Source organism: Psammomys obesus, unplaced genomic scaffold (assembly GCF_907164565.1).
Source record: "Psammomys obesus unplaced genomic scaffold, mPsaObe1.curated_primary_1811, whole genome shotgun sequence".
NCBI classification, from domain to species: domain Eukaryota; kingdom Metazoa; phylum Chordata; class Mammalia; order Rodentia; family Muridae; genus Psammomys; species Psammomys obesus.
In genome coordinates, this window is record NW_026591086.1 from 55,605,840 (window position 1) to 55,628,717 (window position 22,878).

Sequence of the window (22,878 nt, forward strand, 5' to 3'; positions counted from 1 at the left end):
GTGTGTGTGTGTGTGTGTGTGTGTGTGTGTGTGTGTGTGTGTGTGTGCGCGCGCGCGCGCGCACACAAGCAGGTGATGTATTCGGAAGCTGCAGGACAACTGTGGGTGTCATCCCAGGGATACCAAACACCTCCTGTGTGCTGGAGTACTTCCACATGCTCAACTCGAGGAGCAGCAGGCCCCAGGAGGTGCCTTCCCCACACTGGCACTGGGACCTCACTCGAAGCACCTCGTAGCCGGCATGCCCCTTGGGTCTGGGAAGCAGAGGCAGGCCCAAGCCTCAGAGGCGAGCATGGCACCAGACAAGCTGTGTCCTAGCATCTTCCTCCTTTTTTAATTAGCAGGCACTCGTGTGGTGCCCTAGGCTTCATCTCCCCAAGATGAAGTTTCAATATTTTAAGAGTAACTTTGGGAGGTTATGTGCTTAGCAGAATTATTTTCATGTCTGTCACACACAAAAGTAGAAATTGGGTCCCTGTTTCAATTTCCTGGGTGTCACCAAAAAGTCTCTTTGAAGCTGTTGCACAAGAGATGAACTAACTGGTTGGTAAAGAGACAAGAATTTTCAGCAAAACTACATGCTCAAAACACTCAATCTTTTTCTGTATTGACAAAATTGTTGGTGTCCTGATTAATCCATAGATTGAGCATATTCAAAGTGCCACTCCGATGCCGTGATCCTATTGACCAAAACAGGAAACAGAGAAGCCCGGTCATTGGACCACAAAGAACCTGTGTCATCCTATGATTACAGGGGGAGCAGAGCTCGGTTTTTACATGTTAACCTGATTCATCTGCCTCAGGAAACCATTAACAATATTGAACTCGTTCTCTTTGTGGGAGCCTGTACCTGGGATCACCTGTCTTACATGATGAAGACAGCGTTTCTAATAACCTAATTTAGAAGCCACTATTGTCACAATTCACAGATCACGGAAGCTCCTTGGAAATGTCTGGTTCTACTCAGCCAAAATAACGTCCACAAAATGAGCAAGGCCAGAGTTAGCCAATGTTGTCCAAAGCAGAGAGTGAGGGAACAGAGACAACTCATGCTCAAGATCAGAAATGGATCAGAAGGGAGGTGGGCGGGAGAAAACAACCCAGGAATGGATCATGAGTGTGTAGGGAAAAGTGAGAAGGATGGGGCCTCCATGTGTAAATGTCTCGAGAATCAGGAGGGCCTAGACCCTTGTCCGTGGTCAGGATGTCCATACGATGCCCAGAAGTGCCAGAGAAGCAAGGGGACATCCAGCGAAATGTCCAGCATTCTGAGTCCTCTTCCATTAGACACTAGCACATAGCAAAGCAAACACTTTAATGAGTCTGCACAAATCTTAAATCATGAATCCTCTAGATGTTTTGGAGCACAGGATCTCTGATGGGCTTCAGAGTTTGACAATTCAGCAATAAGAGAACTCCTTAAAGCCATCAGTCTTAAAAAGCAAGTAATGCTGTAATTGAGACGATACTGGGCAAAGTGATTCTTTGATTTTGTGTGAACTTCTGGGACTAAATGACTTCCCTTTTCTCTTGACTGTTGACTCCAATTGGTATTAGCTCAAAGTCACACTGTGCCTTTTCTCGAGCACATGTGGCACTCTTTCTCTGCTTTCTCGCCTAGAACATTAAATCATAGGCAACAAGACACAATTACGTACAAATATAAAATGTGAGAATTTGCTGCTTTTTCCTTTTAATCCACAAAAAAATGACCTGAACGGCATGGAAAGATATCTCTGATGTTGCCAATATTTAATTCACTTTGAGGACCAACGCTTTGCCTGATGAAGATCCCATCTGTCTTCGTGGGGTCGTGCCCCATAGAGTGTGATCATTCAGCTAAGAAACTCTAAGCCAGAAGCTGGAGGGAATAATTCACTCTTTAAACTTTTCATCCCGTTCCTGATCCCCTGAGAAATGCAACAGAACTAAGCATTGTCTTTCTGGACCATCAAAGCTCCCCCAACTTCCCACTGGGTTTTTATCCTTCCTGTCTTTTCCTACAAAATGCACGAGTGTGTTTCTCCTTGGGGAGCAATGCCACAAGTGTCGTACCACGGGAGAGAAAATATGTCACATGGCAATAGACTAGAAGCTGGTACTGAGTTCCCTGGGAGTGCATGGCAAAGCGCAGAATGTGGGGCTGTTTTTAAGTTGCGTTGTGACCTGAGGACACGATACAATGCTGGTGGGTTCTGTGGGCAAAGTCTGCGTTAGGGTCACTGATAGGCTGGATCCAACAGAGTCCCTGCTGTCACCCCCAAGACTTATTTGGAAGTTTTCTGAAAGAAAACATGGTACAAACAATTCCCCTACAGAGTGAAACAACGCGTAAACAGTGTCGGACAGACAGGGGACATTCTGGGACGTAGAAAAACAATGCCAAAGAGTTCCATACAATCTAAAAAAACAACTGAAAGTTGAACACTGATATCCTATGAGTAAGTGAAATGCTGAGTCTTGATGGGAAGATGCGAACTTGAGCTCCACAGCATAAACAGCTCACCAGAGCGAGCTTCCTCACTGCACCCCATCGCACTGCTGACTCCTCCTTCCTGCCTCAGGCTACCTTACTCGGAGGTACTTGGCCATTCTGGAAAAGGTTAGTGTTCCCTCTGCAACCTAGGAACCTGAAATGCTCTCGACTCCGTGTATTTTCAAGTGGATGAGAGTTGTGAACAGACACATGCCTAGAACTTGTCTTGTCACCGTGGCAGCAGACATGGCATGGTTCTTGAGGCAGCTTCACAGTCATTAGAGAAGTGACTAGCTGTAAGACGAGCTGATTCTTTTCTTAACATAAACCCAGACAAGGCTGCTGAATCCAAAACTGGATTAGTAAATCCTTGGGCTGAACAGACGGCTAAATACACTGAATTTCTTTTAATTTACCCAAGTAGCGGAATGGCCAGACTGCCTTTCTTTCTTTAAACAGACTGTTTTCCAAAGCTAACAAATGACCTTCAGCCCATAAAATATTTACATTGTTTTTCCCCCTCATTATGTATTATTTAGTGTATAGCCCTTCAAATATTAATCACCTATTTTTTCTAAAGATAAGGTATATATTATTTACATCTGATTACATTATGTTTTTCTACAGATGAAGTAAGCACACTGAAATCTTTCTGAAGTCACAAGTAAACAGGGCAGGGGGCCAACTTCACACAACAGGTAGCTGGGAAAACACACTTGGGTCCAAGATGGTTGGTGTGGGACAACTGTGGTCCTCTCACAGGCTGCCCAGGAACAAGCCAGATGAAGGGAGGGGTTCCCAGTAAACAGACTTAGAGTCTTGGTGGATGGACAGACTTCAGTGAGTAAATCCATTGAAGAAGACGCCCCATCAAGTAATCCACACTGTAGACAACAGTTAAAATAAAGTTCAAAAACACGGCCCGTGGGAACATGGCGTCTTACTTAGAAAACCAAAAAGAAGGTACTGGAAATGCTGTGCAGGATCCTAAAGACTATGTAAGATGGGAGTCACTCTATTTTGGGGTAAATTCTCATGATTTATCCACAAGCCAGGATGACCTTTAAAGTTCCTGGGACTCTTCTCCAACACTACACATAAGTCACACCTGGAATGACAAGAACCCGAAGTCCAGCTTAGAGAATTGAAGGGATCCGTTGAGGTCCCTTCCTTCTCTGTTAGTAATCAGGTCAAGGAAATGATTTTTTTTTATAAAGACCTGACTGAATTTGCCCCATCTTTCTGACTCTCCAAAGGAAAGTCTGGATGGCATAGCTGGCAGATAATCGATAGTTTTTAAACATCTTACTACCCTTAGCAGATAATTGGCCATGCTGTTCATGTGTGTGTTCACTCAGCAAATGTTTGTTAAGCACCCGATACACACTACGTGCTGTGTGCCGAGTCTTGGGCTGTGGAGCAGATACTCCCCAGGTGCCGTGAAGAGGCGATGGCTCTTTGATACACATGGCTGAAGACCAGAGCAGAGGCTGAAAGCAGCCGTTCCTCACGGGGAAAATTGTCACAGGATGAAAGCCTGAGAGGATGGACGGGTTGTGTTTTCAGTTTTAAGTCCTCTGGATAGAATTACTAATTATCCTGCTTCCTAATTGTTCCCATGGTGGAATTCAACATCACAAAGAGAAGATGTCAACGAAGCCTTGCTTGCTCAGGAGGGAATACAGTATTCCTTAGGAAGGCTTCCGGACAAATTGGCATCAAGACTCACACAGCCTTTTGCTTCCTCATGACTGTGTCTATTGCAAATCTGTTCACACCCACCAAATGGTGCAGTTGTCCATCCTCCAAGAGCAGCTGTGATGAACTAGCCATCTTTATAAACCTGGCCTAAAAGGAGGCAGAAGTGCTTAGTGAAGGAATGCTGGCAGCAAAAGCTTTGTTTTTCCCTACTCCACCAACGTACTGGACGACAATAGTCTTCTCCTTCCCGCCTCATTAAACTGAAGACACTCAATGTTACTGATTTTTTTTTTTACTTGCCAAATCACTGATTTCAAATAAGTCATGTGAGCCCTTGCATACAGGCATGCAGTCTCTATGTTATTTGGTCATGTACTTCCATCAGCAAAATATTCAGGATTAGAGACACTTTGGATATTTGAAATTGTTTATGCCTAAGCTATGTAACACCTCTACTGAACTCATACATTATGAGTTTTGAGTTCCACACAGGCACAAAATTCTGAGGATGAGAATTTACAAAGAATTTTTAGTGTTTTTACCTCATACTATTCCAGAGGCATAGAGAGTAAGCTTGAGGGAACAAGAGTGTCTGTTGTCGCCACAAAGAAATGATGAATGTTTGAAGAGTTAAGCGTACCCTCATTTGAGCATGAGATAATGCAAGCCTGTATCAAAATATCACATGGCATGCCACAAATATCTCCAACCATGGTGTCATATTTAAAAATTAAGAGCACTGGGGAGATGGCTTAGCAGTTAAGAGCACTGCCTGCTCTTCCAGAGGACCCTGGTTCAGTTCCCAGCACCCATGTGGTGGCTCACAACATTCTGAAACTCTGCTCCCCAGGATCTGAGGTTCTCTTCTGACCTCCAAGGGCAGCGAGCGTGCATTCCATACACAATGCATGCAGGCAAAACACCTATATGCGTAGAATAAAAATTTAGAAGTAACAAGAGAAACACAGTTCCTTTTATCCATGATCTTACTTTCTGTGATGTCAGGTACTTATAACTGGTTATGCTCTGACAGGTAACTTTCAACTTGCACGTTTTCTGAGTAGGGCAGTGACATAGCACGCCTGCGGGTACAACTTGCCTGAGATGGGATACTTCTCATTGTCCAGTATCTAATGGTGCCTTGTAATGACTGGGATCTGGAACACTCAAATCAGATGCTGCTTCCTCCCCTATCAGTGGACTTGGAAAGGGGCAGGGAGGAGACCAGAGAGGGAGTGTGGGGTTGGGGAGGGAATGAGGGAGCGGGATACAGCTGGGACACAGAGTTAACAAAATGTAACTAATAAGAAAAATAAAATTAAAAAGAAAAAAAAAAGAAAAACTCCATAGGTGCCCAAGATGACAGAGCACCTGGACCCGTCCCTCACCTTACCTCCTGATGCTCATGTCTCATGACCCCACCTTATCACAAGAGCAAAAGTCAGCACAGGACACTAAGGTGGTTGCGAGGAGCCATACTCTCCTAACTTTCATTACAATATCCTGTAATTGTTCTATTTTGTTATTAGTTATTTTCGGTTCTTAATATGAGTGATGTATAAGTGAAGCCTTATCATAGATATGTCTGTACGGTAAAACACACACATAACTTAAGACTTAGTGTTGTGCATAGTCTGGACTAGCCATAGTGTCTTAGAACAAATCCATTGCCAAGGGAGTACTGCGTTCAACCTGCCGTTCCATTGTTCTCCTGTGCTTCCATTGTTTGAAAGAAATCCAAAGTTTCTCTCCCAAAGATATCTTTAACTCACTCTTCCATTTAATGAGTCAATGGAGACACAGACCCTCGTCTACACATGGACGTGCCCATCCATACCCTGCCCCAGCACCACCGTCCCTATTGTGGAAGAATTACTTGCTTCTTCTTAGCTGGAAAAATGTCTGTCTCCACATGACCTGGCTGCAGAATTCATCTCTACGTGGAGTATCAGGAAGGCTTACAATCTCATATTTCATAAGTAGAAACAGGAGTGTCTGTGTTCTCAGTCTCGAGTCCCAGTGAGTCTGTCCTGCGTCCTCGGAGATAAGCGCTGGAGCGTCAGTGCCGCTGTGGCAGGCTGGGAAGCCGGGACTCTCCACAGTGACACTGTGAGCATGGCAGTCTACACCGGAAACGACGCTTCATCTCCACCATTAACCAAATACACGACAAGTTGGCTTTGGCTGCTCAAGCCCTCTGTGTCCCGGTTGTGCAGTGGTGTGGCAACAATGGTTGAGCAAGATGGCGTTGAGAAGATTGTTCTGAGAGGTTTGGCTGCCTGAGAGCTCTTGGCCCACACTGTGAGTCCATGACTTCCAGGCAGGCTCCTAACAGCTGTGTTCCTGACAATACGACATTACTTTCCCCCAATGTTTCATCATTTCTGATTTTTCAAACACCTTGGAAATGCTACAAAGAAAATTAGCACTGGTATTCTCCTCCAGTGGATTCACTAGTGACTGAGGGCTTTGGTTTTGTTGCCTCTTGTCAAATAAATAAAAGTCATAAGGACACTTCATCCCTCAATATCTCAGCATGAGTCCCCTAAAAGATATTCTCTCACAGCCACATGACCGTGTCTACACTTGAGAAAATTAACAGTGACTCCGGATTCCCAACTAGTATCTGTCCTGTATTCAAAATTGTCCCTTTGTCTCAAAACTCTCTGTTACAGATCTTTTAGATCTTGCCTCCAGATCTAAGACAGAGGCAAAGTCTCCCGTGTGACATTTGGTTGGTATGTTTTTCAGAGTTTCTTTTCATCTAGAACAGTCTCCCTGCCTTTATTGATTTATTTATTTACTTCTGCTCTTTTAAGGAGTTGAGGCCAGTTGTCTTCTGTAATGTCTCGTTCACCGGATGTGTCTGATCATTTATTTATGCTCTTGCTCAGTTTGTTCCTCTATCCCTAGCGTCTGCTGTAAATTGGAAGTTAAGTCAGAAATTTCATGAGAGTCAACTTGAACATTCAGGCAAGCTTATTTCCAAAGCGAGACCATCAAATTAAAGATGTTCTTTCAACCACTCCTTGATTTTTCATGTCTCTGGCTTTCATAGTTTTCTGCCTTGTGCCCTTGCTCTCTGTGCTGTGAGCTCCTGAGTTTCATTATGGTGGATGGAGGAATGGTTCTGCCGTCTCCCCATGGCATCGGCTTTTCATGGACTTTTTCTTGGGCCTAAACCAAGAGACACAGCTCTGGAAAGGCAGCAGTTCAATGTGTCAAAAATAAAGTACTAAAAGGTGGCTTGGGTTATATCTCTGTGAACCCAAATGTATCTATCTGGATTGAGTTCCTACGAAATGACAAGTTGATTCTTCATAATGTCAGTAAAATAGGCAAAAACAAACAACCAACCATACTTCGTCTTTACAAACCCTGCTGTCATGACAATATTTGTCCTGTAAGTTGGGCCTCTGGAAGTTACCACTGTTGTGAAGGATGCATCCTCAAATAACTCATCTGGGATTCAAACAAAGCAAGGGAGCTGCTGTAATGACCACAGGCCTCTGTCCCATCGAGCTGTGTCGTGTAATGAGTCAAATTGATGCGCCCATCCATAACACATTTGTTCTGGAGTACCTGTTGCATAAAGCTTTCCTCACAGCCACATGCTGTTAAGTTCCAGGGGGACAAAGCAGAAAGCCCAGCTCTGGAGCTATTGCAGGGCAGTTACATGTGTTATCCAGAAATCAAAACAGCACGTAGGATTAGACAAGTACTTCTAAACAATGAGCAAACTGGAAAATGTCCCTGAAACTGGAAATAAACTCCCATCATTCCAGTACTTTAAAATCACAGGCGTGTTCCTTTCCAGTGGCTAATCATCCATTCGTTCAGCTGTCTGCCTCGACTTTGCAGGCTGCTGGGGAATGGCCCGGTATTCTCAAGGGATGCTAAAACAGCATCTGCATGTCTCGATGCCCCTTTGCTTTTTATCTCCGAGAGCTGCACAGTGCAGAGGTATAGCTATCAAAATGCCAGAGAGAGCATGCCCTGGTTGTAAAGTCTGGCACAGTGAGCAAATCAGAAGGGCCACACCCCATCTGCATGAAAGGCACACACCCAGGGACAGCCCCAGCCTCACTGCAGCCCTCCAGAGGTTCAGGACGCATGTTGTTATGACCCCAATCATGTGACATTTGTAATATTGTCGATGAAACCAAGACAGAATGGGATAATTAAAACTAACATCTCAGTGGACATTTATCAAACACAGTTGTGAAAATACATCACTAACCTATCCTGGGTTTTATCGGGTTTTTTTCTTTCTTATAAATTTAGCGTCCTGTGTTCCCTAAGTCAAAAACAGGGATGAATGGTCACTCAACCATTTCCAACCACTGAGGACGAGGTCACGTCCTGCCCTATCCCTACTTCAGGAAGCACAGGATGAGAAGGGTGAAGAGAGCTGCTGGCTGGGACGTGAGGGGGTCCGTGTGTTAGATGTGGACTCTTGACTGCAGCTAGCATTGAGTCTGAGTCCAGCAGGGAGTCAAAGAAGCTGGGAGTCCAACGTCACAGTGTGCACAGCACTGGTTCCTTCTGCGGCTGTGGGGAAGGATGGCTTCCAGGCCCTCAAACGGCCATCTTCTCCCTGGCCCTGCCCTCATCCTCCCTCTCTGTGTCCGCATCTTCCATCCAGCGCTCCTGACTTAGAATCTATCTAAATGGGATCGTTTTTACTCCCTTACCCCTGTAAAGACCCCATGTCAAAGTCATGATGCCTTCCAAGGAGTTCTGGGGCAGGACTTAAAAAATGCCTGGAACGACCCAGTGTGACCAATGCAGCCTGTAACCGGTGTCTTCTATCCATCTATGAAATTTCTCAGTATTGGCAAGGAATGGCTAGACGATGCATCAGAACACTGACTGTATGAAATGAATGAACTGCAGGTTCTTGATGGAGCTAAAATGACATCAGATCCTTATGCTTCCTTCTCTCCCAGGTGAAAAGTCAATGCTAAGCTTGCAAATACCTCGGACACCGGTACTAAGTACTAAGTACTGAGTACTGAGGTACTAAGCCCTCAGAGCTACATTGTATGCTGGTACATCTTTGGGAACCAGAATTTTTTAAGTGGATTGGGTTTACTATTCATTACCCAAATGCATTCTGTGTGAGCCCACTGGAGCAGAGGTCACCAACAGCTGAGCTAGCAACAGTATTTGCTTTTGCAGACACAGATACTCCATTGGGAAATGTGTTTCATCTCTTGCTGTGCTGTTTTGGAGCATTCGTCTGACATCCAGGAAACATGATCTAAAGCTTGTGTTTAGGGTGTTTGTAGGCCGTTCCCTACTCTCTGCAGTGGGGTGGCCCAAAACCAGGAGAGACACTTCCTTAGTTTTCAGTTCAAAGGACAGGACAGAGAAGAGAGAAAACAGAAAGCCAATAGCCTAAGTGTTCTCTGGGAGGAGCAAGAAGAGAGTGGGGGTGGGAGGCTTTCTGGGCAATGAGCCCTGTAGCATGGTTTTCGTCTCTGTTGGAAATGGTAGTTTGTGCTCTTGTATCTCAGGTTGGTCGCCGTCACTTTGTTAAGCCCGTATGAGGAGAGGCAAGCGAAGCCTGAGGAGTCTTCTCACACTTTTTCTTTGGTGTCTTGATCAGGTCACAGACATCAAGGAGAAACTGAAGCTCTCTAAAAAGGTCTGGTCGGCATTGCCTTATGCCATCTGCAAGGATGAGAGCGTGACAGCAGGCACGTCCAATGAGGAGGAGTGCTGGAACGGACACAGCAAAGCCAGGTGAGGCTGGGATGGGGGCGCGGCACAGTCAGCCCCTCGGGAATCCCCTGGCAGCACTGTGGGAAGCAGAGGAGAGTGGAGGGACTCAGAGACGCTGGGTGACAGCTGCTGGGAGTGACAGGTTGGATGGGCACATGCAAACACTTACTCTCAGGATTCCATTAAGCATGGAGTCCTTGCTCTGACAGTCTCGCCTGTGGATGAGATGGAGGGTGGTGACAGATGCCAGCTTCCAGACCGCCTGAGATCACAAGGAGCCCGTTATGTTCACTTAATGACTTTAAGATGATAAGATAGTTATTTTTATCCATAGTTCAGTCTGCAGGTCTCTTTTTTCTTTCTTTCTTTCTTTTTTTTTTTTTTTAATCACAAGTTAAACAAAAGAAAAAAGAAAATTCAACTGTAATATTTTCATCTTTGGAGAAAAAAAAAAAACCTACATACCATTCAATGAAAAGGTAGAAGAAAATGGCTAAGAGACAAAGGAGGAAGGGACGCAGAAGGTTCCATGTCTCCTGTGTCCCACTGAATCCTCCCAAGAGCTCTGTTTTTATCTTCCTGCTCTACTGACCAATGCTGTGGACATTAGAAAAAAATAAAAAATAAATCTGAACCTGCTCTTTCAGCTCAGTCTGGGCTGGCCCAAGCTTGCCGAGGGTGGAGAAGCTGGGCAGGAAAACAGGCTGGGAGCTGGCAGGCTGGGCAGGACATGAGGAGAGGAGCCTGCCAGGCCTGCATCAGTGGGGCTGCAGGTGGGTAAGGCAGCTGCTAAATCGGACTCAAGGAATCTCTGGGGACTGAGCAGCAGGTGGAGAAGCTAGGAGAGGCTTCTGCTTGGGAGGGTGAAACTGAGAAGCTTTAAAGGAAGGAAGTAGCCGTGTTCCAAGTGAGAAAGAAGGCACGTGAGAACCAAGACCAGAAGAATCTGCCAGAGGTAAGCAGAGGGCGTGGAGGGAGCCTTAGGTCCTCTTGCTTCGCTGCACTTTTAGCATCTGTTAGGCATGTGTTGTCAGTCTTGCAAGAAAGAGCCCAGCAGGTGAATTCAGGACAGCCGCGGAAAGATCCACAGCCAAGGTGCCCAAAATGTCCCTGTTCAAATCTAAGCTTGAGACTAGAGAGGGGAGCAGCATGCCACACACACAAGGCCTCTGCGTCCTGTGGAGGAGGAGACTTTCAGACAGAGAAAGTCAGCTGTGAATGAATACCTCCGACGAATCAGCTCCCAACGACCCTACAGAAACACACTGCCCATCTGAGCAGGTAACCTGAAGGACAGCTCAGCGGCAGGTGACCTTGAGAGGCAGCGCTGATGCCGGTGACTCTGACGGGCAGCTCTGCAGCTGACCGGTGTTTACCTCTCAGCCCTGACTGGAATCAAGGCTGTGTTGTGAACCTCATTCCCATGGACAATCACGTAGAATCCTGGATTCACGCATGTGATTTCTTACCAAAGGAAACATAAAGAGTGAGCAAGAGAAGGGGCTAAAATCTACCAAGACGTGAATAGAAATATAAAGACTTTGAAGGGAGAGCCACATGGAGGTGAGGGTGGCAAATCCAAGTTCTTCCTTGTGAGGTCACAGCACCTAGATGAGGAAGCTGGTACCCTGCTCCTGGCACCGAGGTAACAAGAAAATACTGGGGCTCTCCCCTCACTAATCCAGTATTCCTGTGCCTCTTAAACAAAAAAAAAAAAATCCTCTAAATATGCCCCTGTTCAAATTAAGAAATAAAATGAGATTTAATACTGTTCGATAGAAACATGTGGCATAAAATGGCAGAAATGTATTTAGGACCATTTGAGAAATTTTGGAAAGTTCTGTTGTAATTCCAAGCCAAGTTTCATATAATGGTTTTTGTGGGTGTGTGCAGCTCAAATAGCAGATTTTAAATATAAAAACTCTAACATAACACAATCTAAATATAAATGAATCTGATATTTACTGACAATAGGAAAATATTTAAAGGTCTTTGTTTTGTTTTTTAAGAATTTTTCAAATTTTTATGTATTTTTTCTGTTTGAGGTGATTTGTCTCCATGTATTTCTGTAGCTCCTGTCTGCAGTAGGCCTAGGAGGGTGTTGGGGGTCCTGTTGTTAGCTGCCATGTGACCTAGGAATTGAACCCAGAACCTCTGGGACGGCAGCCACTGTTCTTGACACCTGAGCCATCTCACCAGCTTTCAAGATTTGTTTCTATGATTAAGCTCCTGTGTTCCCGTAAGAGCGTAACTTCCGTGTGCGCAGGACTAACCCAGAGATTCATAACGCTCCTAGTTTTGACTAGGAGTCAAGGTGTTCCACGTAGCATGTTGTCATCAGGTGACCTGGGGGCGTCATAGCCAGTGCAAAGTGTTCATGCTACATGTTCAGAAGCAGGGATGCAGTGAGCTTGTGTGGTCCAGCACTGGTGACCCCTGCCGAGTGTTTGACTTGTCCCCCATTTGGTGACACAACTCTATGAGGTCATTTTTTATTACGTAATCCATGCATTATTTAAAAAGATGGGGTTGTCCAATATTTATGACTTGATTATGCCCCCCTTGAAAAACTGCAATCCCACGGTTCCTTTCATTTTCTCTTTAAAAGTCTTCTTCTGTAGGGGCATTACAGTTACAGCCTGGCACCTGCTCACTTGGTAATTAGAGAACAAATACAGACTCGTTGCATTAAATTCGACTGAACCTGTCTTCTTCTCCAAGTAGCAACTGATCTAGAATCACACGGAAAAAAAGTTTTTTTACTTGAACAAATTCTTCAGAAAGGCTTTGCAACTCAGAGAGTGCATTTGGTGAGAGAGGTTAATCAGTGAGTTACAAGCAGGGACAAACATGCTCTGGCGGGCTGTGCTGGAAGAGGACCGTACCCAGCCATTTCTCCCAACAAAAGCTGCAAGAAAGGATTTCGAATATGTTTACCACAGAGAAATGGTAACTGTTTAAGGAGTTATCAATCACTTACCCTGATTTGAGAATTACACAGGTATACATGTATCCAAATGTGACATGAGTCCCCCTAAGTTTGTACCATTTTAAATGTTGACCAGACCCATAATAATAACAACTAAGAATCCATATGAAATACAAAAACTGTTCTCCCACTTTCAAAGTAAGGGTTTGAAGATGGCAGACTTTTTAAAATATTTAGGATCAGTTGCAAAACAAAGATGAAGGAAAAAAAGGTTGTTCTTATCAGCTATGTGAAAATTTATTATTAAGGAAAAAATCTCTCTCAGCACAAGTTAACGGGTACAGAACACAGGCACTTGTTAGGACTGATAGGAGGTTGTGGGCCTGGAGTTTGTACAGCGAACCCGGAGCCCAATGTCTCTGATAAGCTGCTGCGTCTTCCTCTCTGTGATCTGCCCATCAGACTCCTTCAGCGACATCTTTCTGTTTGCACCTTTCTGTCTTATGTGTTTGATCAAACATGTCTTCTCACTTCCATTTTTCTCCCAATTATTTTTGGATTCTTACCCTGATTTCTTCATCATATTTCCTTGATCCAGAAATGTGCTGTTTTAGATTTTAATGTTTCTGAAATCAAAATGACTCCAAACTGGGCATGTCCATATAATGCAGTGATTCTCTTATTTTTCCAAAAGATTGGTTTATTATTAACCTAACAGCACCTGTTGAAATCAATGGTTGCCTGATGTGTGCACATACACCAGCTTTGCTGTAGCAGCCACATAGTTTGCTGCGTTGAGTGCATGTAAGGTCATGACACAGCCTTCATGCTGAAGGTCGTAATCAGACACTGGTGGGATCTTGATGATAGAAGAAGAAATGCCTTAAACCCTAGATCCTTGTTTAACACTTGAGTAGGTGAATTTTTCCATCTTCCCACTGTGTTATAACAAAGTAACAAAGATACAGAAGCTAAAACCACTGAACCTCACTTGATACTGTTCTGGGTACTAGAGCACCCGAGGTTAGGGTGCCAGCATGGCTGGTTGTAGATAAGGAGTCTCTTTCTTAATCACTTCCATGAGTTCCAACCTCCAAATCACCATCACATAGAGAAGCAGACATCTGAATGCTGAGTTCACAGCAGTTCATGCTCAGAAGCACACACCACTGGTCTACAGAGCAAATACAGAACGTTCTTCAGCATTCCTGTCAGTGTCTGTTGTTGCCTGAGAGAGGCAGCCCAGGACTCACCTCCAGTGAGCAGCAGCAGGAAGTGAGCTGCAGGTGGAACTTCTATACCTCTCATTATTCACTGACCTAACAACTTCTCAGAGGGCAATGGGAGAAGATAGAGGAACATTCTGACTCAACTCAGACAAATAGGGACTGAAAGGAAGTTAGTAAGTTACGGGGGGGAGGGAGGAAGAATCGATAATAATCTAGAAGGCCAAAGGGAGAAAAACTGAAGCCTCTTGGAGCAGGTTACAAATCTAGGCCTTCTAAGGGTCCCACGGTGAGCCTAGAGACCCCTGGAGGGCATGTGCAGCCATCAGTCACGCCGGAGGAGGACTTCTGGGCAACCTGTGACCAGAATGAGCTGTCTCTGCAGGAGCTGGGGAAGAGTGATGAGGTGGGAGTCAGGAAAGCACAGGCTTGGAGGGAAATAAAACTTTTATATGGTTAGGACACATGGGGCAGAGCACTGCCCAGGAGCAAACAGCAAAAGGAGAAACAGCCCACTTCTGTGCACACAGGCTCTTTTCTCTCTGTCTTATTTTGTTAATTACATCTCAGTCATAGGCCCCTCCCTCTTTTCCTCCTGGTCCCACCCTTCCTCCCTCATCCCCCTCCCCTATTCCTCAGACCCCCTTCCCAGACACCCCAGCTCATCTATTCACATGAGGACTGAGTGTCTTCCTCCCCTGTGACCTGGTAGGGAAGTCCCATCAGGGCTGTAACTCAATTGTATCATGTACCTTTTTTGTACCTTTCTGAGCAGGTACAAAATCCCGAGTTCAGTCTCCAATACTGCCAAAAATAAAAGATGTGACAAGACTCCCAGTGGACAGAGGAGTCACCAACCCACCCACAAAAACTCAGTCCAAAACTTACCCTAACCTACAAGACCTGCAGGGACAAAGATAGAACAGATGGATCAGAGACTGGGGGAATATCCAACCAATGCCAGGCCCACCCCTACCACTATTAACAATACTCTACTGTGCTTGCAGACAGCAGCCTACCAGAGTTGTGTCCTCTTAGAGGCTCTACCCATCAACAGCTCAAAACAGATACTGAGACTCACAGCCAAACATTGGACAAAGCATAGGGAGTCTACTGGAAAAGAGGGGAAAGGATAAATGGACCTAGAGATGACAAAAGCTCCACAAGAAGACCGTCAGAGCCAATCTGCCAGGACCCAGCGGGGCCTGTGGAGTCTGAAGCACCAACCAAGGACAATGCACACAGGCTCTTAACTTACCACTCTCCAACAAGAATTTTGCTTTCTTGGTATGCGGCTGTAAATGGCATGACCCATAACTTCCTTTAGGATTGCTTTCTCTTCCTTGGGACCCTCTTTCTAACGCATGGCTATCCATAGGAAGAAGAGCAGGACAGGCCACCAGCATGAGATTCGGTCGGAACCCATGTCCTACCAGCATGTGGTTTTCCTAAAGGATGCCAGGCATCTGGAGCTATGTAGAGTCCTATGTCATTCCTTGCCAGATTCCTCCCTTACCGTAGAGAACTGTAGAGTGAGCAAGGGTCATTTTTGTTCCCTATAAGTTAGTGCTTTGCTATCAATGTGTCCTTTCCTGAAAACACCTTCTGGGTGCCTGGCAGTGGTGGTGCATGCCTTTGATCCCAGCACTCAAGAGTTAAAAGCACATAAATTTCTGTGAGTGCCATGACAGCCTGGTCTAGAGCTTGTTCCAAAACAACAAGAGTTAGACACACACACACACACACACACACACACACACACACACACACACACATACAGAGAGAGAGAGAGAGAGAGAGAGAGAGAAACACTTTCTGGGAGGAGGTGTTTGAGGACCTGACTAAGGAACATAGATGACTTTGACCCATTGGAGACTGTTCTTATGGAAGCAATCATAGAATTTCAAGGCATCTAATCCTCCCAGAAGTACCACATCCCCAAGGAAATCCTTCCAAGACCAATACATAGATGTGGGAACCTGTAAGAAGCAGGAGAAGTAGAACAATCTAGAAAATAGATGAGTCTTTCTTGCCAGCCGCTGTGTAGATTAACTATTCAAAAAAATAATAATAATGAGCTCTGTGACTGGGCAAGTCTGAGCAGATGGAATGATGTGTGGTGATGGGAGATCTGCTGAGAGAGCGAAATGCGAGGCCTGACAGGATACTATTGTCTTAGTGTGATAGCCAAAGATGCCCCAAAGCCTTAAAGGACTGTAAACTATTCCGTCCATTCCCAGCCAGACAAACATGTTGGGAAGGTGAGAAATCTTCCTGAGAAGTAAACAGGCAGCCATGCAGTGTGACCATGCTGACTTCTGCTGCTGCAGAGGTGAAGAAGGAGGGCTCCCTTGGTGGGCCAACGGGAGAGAAAGCTCTCGTGATAGAGGTACCTACAAACAGGAGCAAAGGATACAGCTGCTTGTTCCCAGCTTGGCACCCTTGCAATTGGCTCTATAATCTGCTGACTCCAGTTCTGCCAGGGAAGGATGGTATGAGAGCAGCTGGCATGCATTAAGCACCCAAGACAGAGAATGCACCTCCGGTTCCCTGCGGCTAAGGGTGTATGTTCTCTAAGAGCTTCAGGCCGAGTCCTGCCTCCAGCTCTCCACCACCAATACTTCTACACATGGATTCACGCTGTAAATGGTTAACACAGCTCTCCTAAGAGCAAGTGTGGCATTTGAGGAGCCGTGTTAGCCACTTAATTTGCACAAGAGTATAATAGGCTGTGTGGGGCACCCTGCTGTGCCCCAGAGATCTCAGATCTCTCTGGTGGGTGAACATTTGAACATATCTCAGTGCCATGTGTCAGGGAACACGCACCACCATAGATAACTCTAGTTCAGCCTTCCAGGACCTGTGGACCCATTTAGAGCAAAGTCAGGTCTACTTTGGGCAAAACAGCTTTCCAGCAAGGAAAAATGAAAATGGGGGGGGGGGGGGGGAAGCAGTCTGTGTCAAGAGCTTTCAAAAGTTATACTTAAAACTAAGGTTTTTTTTTTTTTAATGAATGGGGAATGCAAAGGTAAAATGCACAACTATCCATTTTACAGAGTGAGTCCAGTGACGGTGAGAACATTCATATTGTGTCACCAGCATCCGTCTGTAGAATGTCATCCTCTCATAATGGACCTGTGTCCCACTGAGCACCAGCTCTCGCCTTCCTTAGCGGCACCCTGCAATCATCATGTCATGCTCCTGCCTGGCTTATTTCACTTAGCCTACAGCCCTTAAGGCTTAAGGCTGTTGTGCCATGTGTCAGAGTTTCTGTCCTCATCTGTACGAGCCCTGTTTCCTTTGCATCCATCCATTCATCCGCCAACGAACACTTACTTGTGTCACTGTAACATTTGCTCTGTTGTGAATGATGTCGTGCTGCCAACAGAGGTATGAATATCTGCATAAGTCTTTGCTTTTAGTTCTCCCGCGTACATGTCTCAGGTGCAACTGAGGATGATAGAGGAGTCACACGTATGTTTTGAGAAACTGTCAGTGCTGTGCATTACAGAGGCTGAACCTTTTTACTGTCCCACAGCCAGTATTCGGAGTTCCCGTTTCTACCGAACCTCGGCAACACTTGCCTTCTGTGTGTTGTTTTAAATAATGGCCATTCTAATATACGTAAGGTTTAAATGTGTATTTAAATAAGCTTCTAAAGGGGTCACAGAGATCACAGGTTTACAATCCCTTATTTGAAACCCTTGCAGCCATATGTCTTTTTAGAACTCAGAATTTTTTGTTTTACTTGAGAAAATTACTACAGTGAATGCACTGTATATTATGTAATGTTCCCGTGGGGTCTGGACCTACAACCTGCAATCAAATGCATTAGATTTCTGTAGAAAAATGCATTCCCATGGCACTTAGTGGAAGAAGTGGGGACCGTAATTGGCCATATTTCAGGTTGGATGATGGTTTGCTAACAAATGGGTTTCAGGAGGAGAAAAAAAAAATGGAGACCTTCAAAATTTGGAACTGCATGGAAGAAATTCTGGCTCTATATAGATAGTGTATCTCCTTATATCAGGCAGACTTTGACTATGCTAAAAATGAATGAGTGTGTGGCTCACAACTAGAATTCCTGTAGAGATGTGCAGCACATGGTAACTAGGGAGTGGAAACTGCTCTTATCTCACTTTTCCGTCTGTGCCGCAGGGTAGCCTCAGTCAGGACTATCGGGCGCTTGAAAAGAAACCCAGGGCAGCACTTGGGCGCCCCAGTTCTGGCTAAGCTTCATGGTTCAGTACGAACCTGCCACCTTACCCCAAAGCCTCACATGTTAACAGCCTGTTTCCCGGACAGTGCTTAACCATGAAGCTTGGCAGGACTGAGAGAACATGAAGCCTTTGACCTAATCAGGGGACCAATCAACTGATGGATTTGCCATTTGATGGTATTGTTAAAAGACTGTGGAACTAGGTTTCGATAGAGCTTAATTGGAGGGTAGGGGACACAGGAGGCCTGTCCTTAATGAGCACACCCTGCCCTCAGTCACATCCTGGCTGTCGTGAGGTGAGTGCCTTACCGTGCGTCCTCCTCCACGGTCTTCTGCCTCCTTACCTCAGACCCAAAGCAACAGCTGCAGATGAGCATGGATGGAGATCTCTCAAACAGTGAGCCAAGATCAAACATTCCCTACTTCGGTTGGCTTTCCCAGGTACTTTGTCACAGTGCCTGGCACAGATGCCATTTAAATTCATAGCCAACCCCATCTGTAGCTCCTCTCAGCCTTCCTTTCCTGGCACCCCTCTGCTTTGACTCCAAGGTCTGTGTACCTTTCCTTGCGCGTGGAGCTGCTTCTGTGAGAACAAACAGGGCGTGCTAGAAAGCAATACTGCGTGCTGATAGGTTGACATGCCTCTCAGCAAGCGCATTTACATAGCAACCAGGCCTTCTTTCTGAAAACCCCGACCCAAGCTTGGGGTGTGGGTGGCAGGCACAGCGGTTAGCCTCGGAGAAGCTTCTATAAGACGCATGTTACTGCTTCTTAGGTTACAGAGCTGCCAGCCGTGCGTGTGACTTCTCCGGCACACCACGTGCGGGCCCCTGCCTCCCACTGAAAAGAACGCTTTGCTCCCTCAGTACTTTCTGCCTTCTCTCGGGACTCTTCCAGCCTCATCGGTTATGCTTGGTTGATATCAAGGAACCCCACATTAACAACATGACATTAGATGTGAGGAAAAATAATTCTGCGGAACTGTCAACATTTAGCTCCTTGCCACACTCTTGCAAGCAGAAGCCCAAAAAAAGTGAGCTTACAATTGGCTGCCACAGCACAGTGTAAATAATTGACAGGGACAACACCCTTGTTAGGCACTCCAATTTGTCCTCAAAGCCAAGTCATTCCTATTTCCAGTATGTGTGCATCCAACCTGGGCTGTGGGTGCCAACACCCTCGGTCTATGTTCCCAAAGGTGCAAGTTGCTGTCACTCAAAAGACTTGTGCTAAAGCTGAGTGAAGAAAAAACCTTCTGGGTTCTTCACATCCTTTCCCATCCCTTTTCCCATCCCCTTCCAACTACACAGTTGTCTGCCACAGATATCGCATAAGCATCTGTATCTACAGTGGCAAAAATAGCTGTTTTATGTTCCAACTATTTTATGTCTAAATTTCTGAAGTCGCCCTTGAAAAGCACCGAGAGGAAGAAGCATTCTGGGGGGCACGAGGGCCCTGCTCCTTGTTCTGATTGTAAGTGGCTCAGCATCACCAAGCACGGTGAGATGCTGGGCTTGCCTGGCAGTCTCTCACTGCTGCTGAATGTCCAGGCTCCCAGGGGCGGCATTCCCATGCAGGCTACTGCAGCAAGCTGCTGACAAATGAGGCTAGCTAAGCACTGCCCATGGAGTGCAAGAGAGACGGCGCCCCCTCTGACGCAGCCTGGGCACGTCTGCAGGAATAATGACCGGAATACAGAGCAGCAGGAGCACCGGCCACCACCTTGCGGCCCCTAGAACTGCAGCAGCAGCTGATGGCTTGTGCTTCCCATGTATTCGGGTGGGCTGTCATCATTACTGAACTCCAGGAATCTGGCAGTCACAGTACCCTGTCAGAAACAGCCAATTTAATGCCATGTGTTAGAAGTTACACTGGGAGGACAGTCTCTGGGCCAACAAGAATTTGCTTACGCTCCAGATATATTTAAAAGAACGGCAGGAGTTTACATTTACTGCAAAAATAAAGATAGATGGATACTTGGGTTTAATGTTTTGTTTTTCCTCTTAACATTATTTTTAGGGCAGAGATAACTTGAAGGTTCATGGAAAAGAATTTGTCATGCATTCTGCATTTTGCTTTTATTTTGTACAAAAGTCAGTTTTGTTCCAAATATAGGTGGAAACACACAGCTTGTTCTGGAGACCTCTGGTTTGAATAAATCGATCCCTATACAAATATGCCATGCATAACACTTAATTTCCACACATCGCCGGAGCGTCACTCCTTCCGTGTGGCTCCTCCTGTACATACTGTATTCTTTGGTTTCTGGCCTTTGGAAAGTAATTTTTAGAAGAGGCAAGAATACCACGCATAAGGGCAGTCCACATATATGTAGATGGGAATGATGAACTGGGGGGGGGTCAGCTCAGCTGCCCATCAAAGCAGGAGGAGCAGGAGAGACTCAGTCAGGGCCCCCAGCCTGACCGGTCAGAAACCACAGTTTGCACTTGAAACAGCACATGCCAAGCCCATGGCCAGCCATGGTGCTATATCCCTGGATCTCAGGAATCAGGAGGCAGAGGAAAGCCTATCAAGTTCGAGGCCAGCCTGAGTTTTGGAGCAACACCCCGCAGAGCAAAATACTACTAAAAAAACAAAACCAACAACAACAACAAAAACACCCTTGTTATCCCCTAAAAGTTGTTCTGTGCCTCCACCCTGGCCGCTGGCTGGTGCCATGGAAGCCAGATCCTCTGAGTTCCCCATCAGTTGGCTTCCAGTTAGGCTCAGCCAAAAAGAACTGCTGAGGTCAGCAACCCTCTGACACCTCCCTCCCTGTCAGGACAGTAGTGAGGCCATGGCTTCAGCTCTGGTGCATCCTGGTAACATGTCTCTCCTTCGTCTCTAAGGCTCCTTCTGTCACCTTGTACAGTTCCCTCCAGTCACACCGGCACCCTTGTAAATAGTCTTTCCATGGAATTGCCCCTATTGCCCCCCTGGGGTGCCATTGATTTCTGACCAGGACACAGGCATGGACGGCACCTTTGCAGGAACAGGAAAGGGAATTCAAATTTTAGTTGCAGAGGTTCCTTATATTGTCATCTCTATTTCTGTATATTTTGAAATGCCCTGAATGAAAAGCATGACACAGAGGAAAAGACAGAGTAAGCCAGGCTGATGAGGCTTGCATAGCCTGGTGACGACAGATCAGTGACAGGTCAGTTCCTCAACCTGGAGTGGTTGTTTGCACAGTACCCGGAATGCCCACACAAACCTAAGGCCAGATTCTTGAGAGCTGGAACTGTCTTAGGAGAAAACAAGAGTCCTATTTGAATATCTTTCAGATTTAAATCATTATGGACAAAAAAAATATAAAAAAACAATAACAAAAATAAACAAACACAGAAAACCCTGCAGAGCAATGTGGTGGGGAAAGGTTCCTGGCTTTTTCCTCTGCTCATAACACAATCTCACTCTTTTCTAACCATGAAAATGGGATGTACTGCCTACCAGCAAGTTAGCGGTCAGGTCTGCAGTAGCCAGCGCTCGGCTGTTCTCTAAATCAGTTTAGCCCTGACTCGATATGAATTTTCCTCACCAAGACTGCACACACACACACACACACACACACACACACACACACACACACACGCCAGATGCCAGTTACAGACCCAGCTTGTCGAAGCATCTTGTAGAACTCAGTTTTACCGCTTGCTAGACTCTACACTTGCTTTTCATCAGTTGGCTTTGGCTTTCTATTCACACAGCGCGGGACAGGCACACCTCTCTGTTACACGGGCTGGAATTTCACAGTGTAGTTCCTCAGTCAGTGCTCTTTAAATCGCTGTCCTTCAAGCTGGAGGAGAAACCGGTGAGGGCGAGGTTTCGGGAAGATTAGCCAGACCGCACGTGCAGGTTACCCTGGAGAGGTTTGTCTGAGCCACTGTAACCACCTATGCTCCAAGGAGATGTAGGTGAAAGAAAGGAGCATATGAGAGAAGTTTCCCGACATCGAGAGCGGGAGGACTGCAGAGTTCATGGGTCATGAGCATAAGGAGTGACCAGGCCTCCAAACACGCTCATGGGCTCTTTATTCCCCTTTCGAAAAACCTTCCGGGTGACATCATCCAGCATGTTAAAAAACTGACAAAAAGTATTAAACAAGAAGCATTAAATAAGATTTTAGCCTTTTATTTTTAACTGAATGTTGACATGCTATGAAATTAGACCCAAGATGATATTACAAAATTAAAAGCCTATGATATGGGTGTGGCTCATTGGTAGGGCACTTGCCTAGCATACATAAGACCCTGGTTCGATTCACAGCACTGCCTAAATAGAAACAAAAGCCCTGCTAGACATGTCAAAGGCCTAAGCCATCACTGACTTTGCCTGAAACATCTCAAAGACTTTTTTAATATCCAGAAGAACTTTGTACTAGGAAGCTACTGGAACCTCAGAACTCTTTGGGTGGAGGAGGGGAAGGGTAGTTAACCTGAAGAATGATTTACCCTAATCCACAATTTAGTGCTCATTTAGAGATGAACCTACATACGAACTTTCTGTGCGTAAAACATGAGTCTGAAGGCCTTCCGGCTGCACTCTGCAGGCTGCACTCTGTCTCACAACACTCACCCTTACAGTTGGGATCACTTTCCCA

At 45.7% G+C, this 22,878-nt stretch overlaps 1 protein-coding gene across 2 annotated transcripts in view; it reads left to right on the plus strand.

The window, feature by feature from the left end:
* Window positions 1-22,878, plus strand: part of Gpc6 (glypican 6) — a 1,089,239-nt gene that overhangs the window by 1,058,086 nt on the left and 8,275 nt on the right. For both annotated transcript variants that reach the window (XM_055609996.1, XM_055609997.1), the window contains one exon: window positions 9,789-9,925. In XM_055609996.1, coding sequence (XP_055465971.1) covers window positions 9,789-9,925 — 137 coding nt within the window. The remainder of the gene's footprint in view (window positions 1-9,788; window positions 9,926-22,878) is intronic.